The sequence below is a fragment of the Suricata suricatta genome, chromosome 2 (genome assembly GCF_006229205.1).
Source record: "Suricata suricatta isolate VVHF042 chromosome 2, meerkat_22Aug2017_6uvM2_HiC, whole genome shotgun sequence".
Taxonomy (NCBI): Eukaryota; Metazoa; Chordata; class Mammalia; order Carnivora; family Herpestidae; genus Suricata; species Suricata suricatta.
Window position 1 is genome coordinate 95,919,136 of NC_043701.1, and position 9,530 is coordinate 95,928,665.

At 40.3% G+C, this 9,530-nt stretch overlaps 1 protein-coding gene across 1 annotated transcript in view; it reads left to right on the top strand.

Annotated features, from left to right (window-relative positions):
* The window catches only part of DNAH11 (dynein axonemal heavy chain 11), a 335,444-nt gene that overhangs the window by 27,924 nt on the left and 297,990 nt on the right, over window positions 1–9,530 (top strand). The window contains 2 exon segments of the mRNA XM_029929863.1: window positions 5,243–5,473; window positions 6,867–7,034. Of these exon segments, the coding sequence (XP_029785723.1) occupies window positions 5,243–5,473; window positions 6,867–7,034 (399 nt within the window).

Consider the following 9,530-nt stretch of genomic DNA (forward strand, 5'->3'; position numbering starts at 1 on the left):
GGTAAATCCCTAGCAGGGCTATTGCTGGGTCATAGGGGAGTTCTATTGATAGTTTTTTGAGGAACCTCCACACTGTTTTCTAGGGCGGCTGCACCAGTTTACATTCCCACCAACAGTGTAGGAGGGTGCCCGTCTCTCCACACCCTCACCAGCATCTATAGTCTCCTGGTTTGTTCATTTTAGCCACTTTGACTGGTGTGAGGTGGTATCTAAGGGTGGTTTTTATTTGTTTCCCTGATGATGAGTGATGTTGAGCATCGTTTCATGTGCCTGTAGGCCATCTGGATGTCCTCTTTGGAGAAGTGTCTGTTTATGTCTTCTGCCCATTTCTTCACTGGGTTATTTGTTTTTCAGGTGTGGAGTTTGGTGAGTTCCTTGTAGATTTTGGATACTAGCCCTTTATCTGATATGTCATTTGCAACTATCTTCTCCATTCTGTCGGTTTCCTATTAGTTTTCTTGATTGTTTCCTTTGCAGTGCAGAACATTTATTTATTTTTGAGAGACAGAGACAGATCATGAGCAGGGGAGGGGCAGAAAGAGAGGGACACACAGAATCTGAAGCAGGCTTCAGGCTCTGAGCTGTCAGCACAGAGCCCAGAGCCCAATGCGGGACTTGAACTCACGAACCAAAATCGGATGCTTAACCGACTCAGCCACCCAGGTCCTCCAGAAAGAGACTCTTAAGCAGGCTTCAAGCAGAGAGTGGAGCCCAGTGCAGCCCTCCATCCCACAACCTTGGGATCATGACCTGAGCTGAATTCAAGAGTCCAACCCACTGAGCCATCTAGGTGCCACTAGGCTCTATATTTTAAAATAATACTTTGATGTTTAATTACAATGTAATATGTGGTATACTAATCCAATGAGCATATCCAACAGTAATCTTAAGATTTTTAACAATGGAAATAGTCCTGAAGATCTATCATTCTAAAATTAGCATTTTTTGTACTCAGTTCTCCCAAAGTTTATACATATTTTTGTATTTTATCATACATATCATTTTTATTTGTATTTTACCATCTCCTTGAAAAATTATTTTGTCGTTGGAGATTCAGGTTGCTTTCAGTCTCTTTTAAAAGCAACAAGCAAACAACTTGGTGTGGGAATCCTTTTTCCTTAACTTGCATAATTGGTTTAATATATATTTCTAATGTTGATCAAAGGGTACAATCTTTTCATGACTCCTGAGCAGTTTTTAATTGTGCTTATTTTTTATTTTTTCAAAAAAAGTCTGTTTTAGAAAGAGCACTAGTGGAGGAGAGGGGCAGAGGGAGAGAGAGAATCTGAAGCAGGCTCCACTCTCAGCACAGAGCCTGACATGGTGCTTGATCCCATGACCTTGGGATCATGACCTGAGCTGAAATCAAGAGTCCACCGCTCAACTGACTGAGCCACATGGGTGCCCTTACAAATTCCTTTTTAAAACATTATGTCTAGGGGTCGCGCCTGAGTGGCTCAGTTGGTTAAGCATCCGACTTTGGCTCAGGTCATGATCTCACAGGTGGTGGGTTTGAGCCCCACATCAGGCTCTGTGCTGACAGCTCAGAGCCTGGAGCCTGATTCACATTCTGTGTCTCCGTCTTTCTTTGACCCTCTCTGCTCATGCTCTATCTCATTCTATCTCTCAAAAATAAATAAATGTAAAAAAATTTTTTTTAATGAAACATTGTTTATTACTTTGCTATTTTCACTGTGTAAAAAGTTTTACTGTAATTTGCCAGCTTTGAACAAATGGTAACATTTGTAAAAAATTAGGGTTGATTCATTGGGTATATAGTGGTAACATGTTTCTTGTCCCATGATTTCATATGTGTTTATACATTTTGTGTTTTTTGTAATTTCATCACATCACATAGCTTTCGTATACTTTGTGTCCCGTGAATCTATTGACCTTAATGTGTTTATGAAACACGCAAACTCTTGCTGTCTTACCCATCATAGGTCATTACCTGGCATCCTATCACCTGTATTTGGCTAATATATCAGCGCAGTGTTCTTATTTTTTATGATATTAAAGAAATGTTTTAATGCTGCTTAAACTGCAGAGGACTCATTTAAATTTCAGTGTCCCAGCCTCCCCTGAAAAGTCAGGGGTGTCGCAGCAGTGGCTTCTCCATCCCCATTGGTACGGTTCACTGCGGGGCTTCAGGTGCTCCTTTGGAAAGGTCGTGTGCTGCGCTGGTGACCATCATCTCCACCATCTGCTGTTACTCCTGGTCTCTTTGATTGACTTCACTCACTTTCTTTATATGCCTGATCTTCTAGGCGGTCCAGTTTCTGGCCACCTCAGCCAATAGCATCCTGGAGTTTTGCTAATGTTTTTTTGTTTTTGTTTGTTTGTTTGTTTGTTTTTTGGTAATGCTTTGCCCCTTTCTCTGGCAACCTGACTCTACAGCCTGCGTGTTGTACCTAACGACCACTCGAGGCCCAGCACTCTGCCTGTTCCATGGTTTGGCATCCTGTTGTGGGTATTGTCATTTAAAATTCTAGATGAAGAAGGGTTTATGTCTGAGACGTGAGCTTAAAGAAGTGATGCCAGGGTTGAGCAAAAGTAGGAGTCCATAAAAGCACATAAACGACAGCTGGTGGAACTCCTGGGGGACTCAGTCTGTTAAGCGACTGACTCCTGATTTCCACTCGCATTATGATCTCACTGTTGGTGAGATCCAGCCCCGTGTGAGGCCCATGCTCACAGCACAGCACCTGCCTGAGATTCTCTCTCCCTCTCTCCATTTTCTCCTTCCCTCTCCCTCCTTTCCTCCCTCCCTCTTAAAATAAACCTTAAAAAAAAAAACAACAGCTGGAAGACAGGTGTCAAACTAACATACTATCACTGATAAATGGGTTAATTAATAATTGATTAATTGGTTTATTGATAAATTGGTTAGCAGTGTGTTAGTTTATAAGACCTGTGAAGTGGGACGAGTTCATCCTAAAATTGGTAGGTTTTTTGTTGTTGTTGGTTTGTGCTGAAACCATTGCAAATGGGAGAATCGAGTGTCCCTGTTTGGGTATGCTACACAGAGTTGCTACAGGAAACAGAAAAGAATTCAGAAGCTAAGTGCTAGAAGGAATTTTAAGGTTCACCTAAATCTCTATCTCTAGTTTCAGATAAGGAAACTGAGCTATCCTGAGATAATTTAGCTAATGTCACAAAAGCAGCAGGGGCCCCTCTAACTGGATGACATCCAGGTCTCCCATCCTTTGTTGATGGTTTTGCCCTCAAATACCCCTGCTTCCCATTGAAAGGGTATCGACTGGATTTTCTGTCTTGTGGGTGTGTCGTATGATTAGTACTATTTAGTACTGTACCCTTGTATTTGGAAGGTCAATTGCTCTGATTGTCTTATTTGTATGAGGGTCTGTCAGGAAGGGCAAAAAATGAACTTAAGGATGGTCTGCCTGGAAGTTAGGTTAGACATAGGTCATTAAGTCACAGGGACGTCTGAAACAGAAGGCAATCAAATAATCTCCAAAGATTTTTATTTTTAGCTTCCTAAAAGGATACAGTATACATTTATTATGAGGAATATATGTAGATAAAGATCTGTGGAATCCCTAGCCCATACCAAAATGTGAACTACTTTATGACGTACATCGCTAAGGGATTACTAGTAGCTCTTTTCTCTGTTCTCTGTGCGGTGTTAGCAGTCTGTGTGCAAAGGGTAATTTTCCATGGGGTCTGAGTGAGAAATAAGAGCATAGATTGGGACTCTACAGCTCATGCTGAAAGGATGTTAATTGTTACGGGTTTTGGAAATGACATGATTTTCTTACTTACAAATTTATGACACAGTCTATATTACATGTAAAACCACAGCCATTAATGGTAGAAGAATAATAGGTCTACATTTAGGAAAAAAACCCCTTCCATCTGGTAAGTTGAACTCCATGGCTTTCATTACATACTCCATGGAGATAGAGAACTTTTTAAGCAAACTCAAAATTCAAGGCCCAAAATTTAAGCCTATAATTTATATGAGGTTAACATACATCAAGGAGAAATAGTACAGAAGAGAATGTTTAGAATTTATAGTTTTTTAACGAATATGGAAAGGGAAGGATAGGAAGGCACCTCGATGACTTTGGAGATTTTGGCCAGTGCTACATGAATCTGCTACGGAGTCTTTTATTTATTTTTTTTTAAAAGTAGGCTCTACTCCCAACATGGGCCTTGACTGAGCCAGTTAGGTGCCTCTCCTTGAGTCTTTCTTTTAAAAACCCTTCTCCTCTTTCTGTTTCCTTTATTTAAAACTAGTTTTATGGTATATCCCCACTAGAGTTTATGTCTTATAATGTGCTTAAGTTCCCAGAAGAACTTGCTAACCTAAAAGAATTGCCAGTGATATGCTCACCTCTAACAGCTCTTTTTCACCTTGATAAACGACCCACTGCTGCCAGGTAAGGTGACTGTATTTTTAAAGTTTCATGATTTCAGAGATTTCTCCTTCCGGCTTGTGTATTTCTTTTATGAAGGAATAATGATGCAGAATATTTGTGGCAAGAATATCCATACAAATTTTGATGATATGGTTGTCATACCTATAAAGCTTAGCAAAAACTTAGTCACTGCTAGAAAGTATAAATTCAGAAATGTAGAGTCTCCGTCTCCTGTGCATTGTCCTAATGTACACAGGTCTGTCACTGAAACCCAAGTGTCTGAATTTCTAGAACTTACTTTTTTTCCTCACAGCATTGCTTGCCCAATTCTAGACATGTATCATTTTAAAATGATTCATTGAAAAAACGTTTTTTTTAAAAATGTTTTTATTTAATTTTGAGAGAGAGAGAGAGAGACAGCATGAACAGGGGAGGGTCAGAGATAGAAGGAGTCACGGGATCTGAAGACAGGCTCCAGGCTCTGAGCTGTCAGCACAGAGCCTGATGTGGGGCTTGAACCCACAAACCGTGAGATCATGATCTGAGCCAAAGTCAGCTGCTTAACTGACTGAGCCACCCAGGTGCCCCCAAAAAATGTTTTAATGATTAGTTGAACCTGGTGTTTTCACTAAATATTAACCATATTAAAAAAATCTTTTTGAAGCAACTTTATTATATTTTCTGAGACCATGTGCTCGTGTGTCCGGGAGGGGTGCAGGGAGCATGTTAAGCAGGCCCCACGTACCATGCAGAGCTCCATCCCACGACCCTGGGATCATGACCAGAGCTGAAATCAAGAGCCAGACACTCAACTGACTGAGCCAGGTACCCCTCAACATTTTCCCCCCATTAAATCCTAGGCATTAATTTACCTTTCACCTGAAGACCTTTTGAAGGAAGAAGTCGAAGACTCTTTGGAAAAGGTGCAGGTGGCCATTAACATCTTCAAGACTTTCAAAAAGTCTTTTTTCAGCTATAGAAAAGAACTGGCAAGCTATTTTACGGGAAATGAGCCAAAACCATGGGATTTCCAGTCTCAACTGGTGTTCTGTAGATTTGACAAATTTCTGGACCGTTTCATGAAAATAGAGGTATTCATTTATTGACCTGTAATTTATTCATATTGGAGGTGGGTTAAAAAAAAATCTTCTAGTTTTTTCTATTCAGGAAGCAGTTACTCTGTTTGGATGGGGGAGTGGGAGCCCTCCATTCCCAGTCATTCTTAGGCCCCTGGCTCTCAAGGCCAGTGCTATCAAGATAGTTTTATAGGCTTTACCTTCTGTTTCCTTTTTTAAATTATTTTTTTGATTGTTTTAGTGTACTGAGTTTAAGTGAAACTCTACTATGTACCAATGACCTTTCACTTAATAACTTAGTAAGCTCTTGGAAGACAGTTGTAAATCATGAATCTGTAAACTAAGGACTTTTTTCCTTTCTAGGTTTAATGTTTGACTTTGGGATTCTATACCTGGAAAATCCATTTGCTAATCCAAAATACCACATTATATTTTAATTTATAAATACATAAATTATAAAAATATGGAAGCCACGTATTAAATAACATGGAAATATGTGCTATGTATAAATATGTTTCAGAATCCTAAAAAACAAACACAAAATGAAAACACACATAAGTGTATAGAGCCAATTGGCTGGGTTTTTTTTTTTTTTATGTTTTTTTTTTTTTTTTTGAGAGAGAGAGAAACAGCATGAATGGGGAAGGGGTAGAGAAAGAGGGAGACACAGGATCCAAAGCAGGTTCCATGCTCCGAGCTGTCAGCACAGAGCCTTCCCCGGGGCTCGAACCCATAAACTGCGAGCTCATGACCTCAGCTGAAAATCAGCGTAACTGAATGAGACCCCCAGGCGCCCCATGGGTAGGGTTTTTTAAAATACGGTGGAAGTAGGGGTAGTGCCCTAAATTCTTTAGAAAGGTCTTTCTATCAAGTTTGGACTTTCTTATTAATATAAAATTTGTTGTGTTTCATCCAAATTTAGAGCTTAATGTTTTGAAAATTCTCGCCACTTAATCAGCTTGAATGCCTCTTAAAGTCTGGCTGCTAAATGCCTAACTCCAGGCAACTTGTCACCCTTCCTTAACAGTCCTACACCCCCTTTCATCAAGGGAAGTGATTCATTGCAAAGTATAGGCAGCCAAAAAGAGGAGTTTTCGGTATTCCCTGGGGCTCTGACTTGGAATCAGAAGGACAGAAAACTAGGGAATCGTGGGCTCAGCTGCAGCAAAGTACGTGCTGCAGGCAAACACCTGCAGTTGCTAGAAAATCTTAGAAAATGTGAAAATGGGAGGATGATTTTAAAAATAGGGGGTAACTTTCTTCAATTAAATATTTTTATTGTCTGTCATGTAAGTGTCCATTAACTAACTGATTTTGTATACTTCAAAGTGTTTTTCCTTAGCTTTAAGACGTTCTTGTCCGCTCAAGGTGGTGGGAAGATCTTTATTGTACTATGTGTTTTTCAAAGGATATATTTGTCACCATGTTGGAATTTGAAAAGCTGGAAAGACTTGAATTTGGTGGTACCAAAGGAGCGATTTTAAATGGACAAATCCATGAGATGACAGAAGAATTCATGGAACTCTGCGAACTTTTTAAACAGAGCACTTACGACCCATCTGATTGCAGTAATACGGTATCTTTGCATTTTCTTTTTTTTTTTTTTTTTTTTTTACAAATCTTTTAATTTAATTTTATTTTTAAATGTTTTGTTTAGTTTTGATACAGAGAGAGACAGAGCATGAGAAGGGGGGCAGAGAGAGAGGGACACACAGAATCAGAAGCAGGCTCCAGGCTCTGAGCCGTCAGCACAGAGCCCGACGTGGGGCTTGAACCCACAAACGTGAGATCTTGTCCTGAGCCAAAGTCAGAGGTTTAACTGACTGAGCCATCCAGGTGCCCCACCCTTGCATTTCCATTTCATAGAAGCCTATAATTTTAAAGCTAGAAAGGATAAAAGGCCACAGTGGTACTAGGGATCATCTGGTACCATCTCTCTAGGATGAAAGAGGTTAAAAGACTTGCCTGAAGTCTCTTACCTACTTGGTGGTAGATCAGAGACTGGAACTTAGGTCTTCGCATTTAAAAGTTAGAACATTTAGAACCGTTTCTAATGTAGCAGTGGACTAACTGTGGATTTGTTTCTTATTTATGTGTATTGAAAAGGAACTTTCTGTATGACTATCTGATGTCTCTGTAACTTGTGTGTTTTATTTTAGCCTTTTCCTGATCACTGGATAATTTCTTGGTCTATTTAAACATTTATTTTCAGTTCATTGACTACATAGATGATTAACATGTATATCGTCTCTTGTATTTTTTATTGTTATTCTTTAGTGCTATTTATAGTTGTAGAATTTCAGCCTCAAGGAAATAAGGGGAAGCTTTTCAGACTTCAGCTGCTTCTATTTTCTGCCACTCCCAGCATGTTGATAGCCAGGGAGTTACCTGTGAGCATCCCTGCAGCTCTAGCATAAAAATAACCTAATTTCAGTTGTTGGCCAGCAACAGCGAAGTCTGGGTACCAAAAAAACCAAACAAAACAAAAAACAGCTCTTGTCTTCGTTGTTTTATACAGAATATGAATTTATTCACTAATGCGTTTATATTTGGTCGAATAACTGATTCTTTGAAACATACAAGCGTAGTGTGTCAGCCTTGGGAAGGACAAGGGCAGCCGACATATCCTGCTGAACTGTCGTCAGCTCTGGGAAGCAGAAGTAATAGTGAGAGGCCATAGCCATCGTGTGTCCTACTGCTGTGTGGAAGAGCAGGGGGACCCTGCAGCTGTGGTGACTGATGGCCTGAGCTCATCTTCAGAGCCTCGTAAGATGTCTAGCCCTTGGCGGGTGTTCAGTGAATCTGGATGGAATAGAACTCTTAGCAGGGCTTCGGCTTAGCTCTCCTGGGCATCTTGGCTGAGGAGTGCGAGACCCAGCGGGCAGGGGGTCCTCGGGCACGCTGGATAGCAAGGTCTGGATTTCCTAATGATGAGGAGCCCCGGCAGGGTTTCAGAGTGCCGGCGTTGGAGAACGAGGCTAGGGTTAGCGAGGTCATTGCCTTGGCAGTGCCAACGGTCCTGAATTTATCCTGTGTGCCCGAAGTCTTGGACAATCACAAACATGTAGGAATGAATAGAAAACTCATTTGCTCTTGACATACATATTTGCTGGGTATTTGTGTTTTGGTATTCAGTATTTTGAAGCCCCACTTATTTCTCAGGTAAAGTGGGGAAGCTTGCTTGTGCCATCGCTGTGGGAGTTGGAGATGTCAGTAACCTGCCCTCAAAGTCTCCTTCGTCATCCTATCTGGTTATCTTGCCTCAGACTAAGAAGCTCCTTGATTTCAGTCATTCCTTAAAATTAGAACAGTAAATAGCCAGAACTTCATTTAATTGCTGTGCTTACGTTGAAGAAGAGCTTTGCTTTTTTTTGAATGCGTTCTGGTTCAGGATTGCCTCAGAATATTGCAATGATTATGTATTTTTTGCTCCATAAGCTTTTTATTTGGTACTTTTTAGCTGAATTTAATGTATTGATTTTTATGATGAATTCAGTTCATATTTTTTTTGAGGCATTTTGTCAAATTATTTCCAACCTAGTATATTCATACACATGTATCCACACGCCTGCCCTGGTGTCATTCTCCTCCCGCTGCGCATACTTCACCCTGCTCCCCGATCCCCATTGAATATACACTAGTGCTAACATAGTTGAGTGTAGCGCGACTTTGGTATAATGCTGGTTTAAATATGTTTCAGTAAATTAAAGAAATAATTGTTGCTTTGGGATAGGCTAGTATTTATTTCTCTGTTAATCAATCTCAAGCCTATTATCAGGCTTTGAGCCTTCACTGGTGTGGCAAAACAGGTGTGCCACTGTGGTCCATTTACAGAAAATGGGGATTTTCTCAGTTGTGTCCATGAAAATACTCTTGGGTTTCTCAATTATTTTTGAATAGAAAGACCACTTTGACTTCTTCCTATGGAACTTTTGAGATTGATAGGATTATGGGGAGAGACCTGCATTATTTTTTTTTCCATAATATTTTATTGTCAAATTGTTTTCCATACAACACCCAGTGCTCTTCCCCTCAAGTGCCCTCCACCATCACCACCACCTGTCTTCCCCCC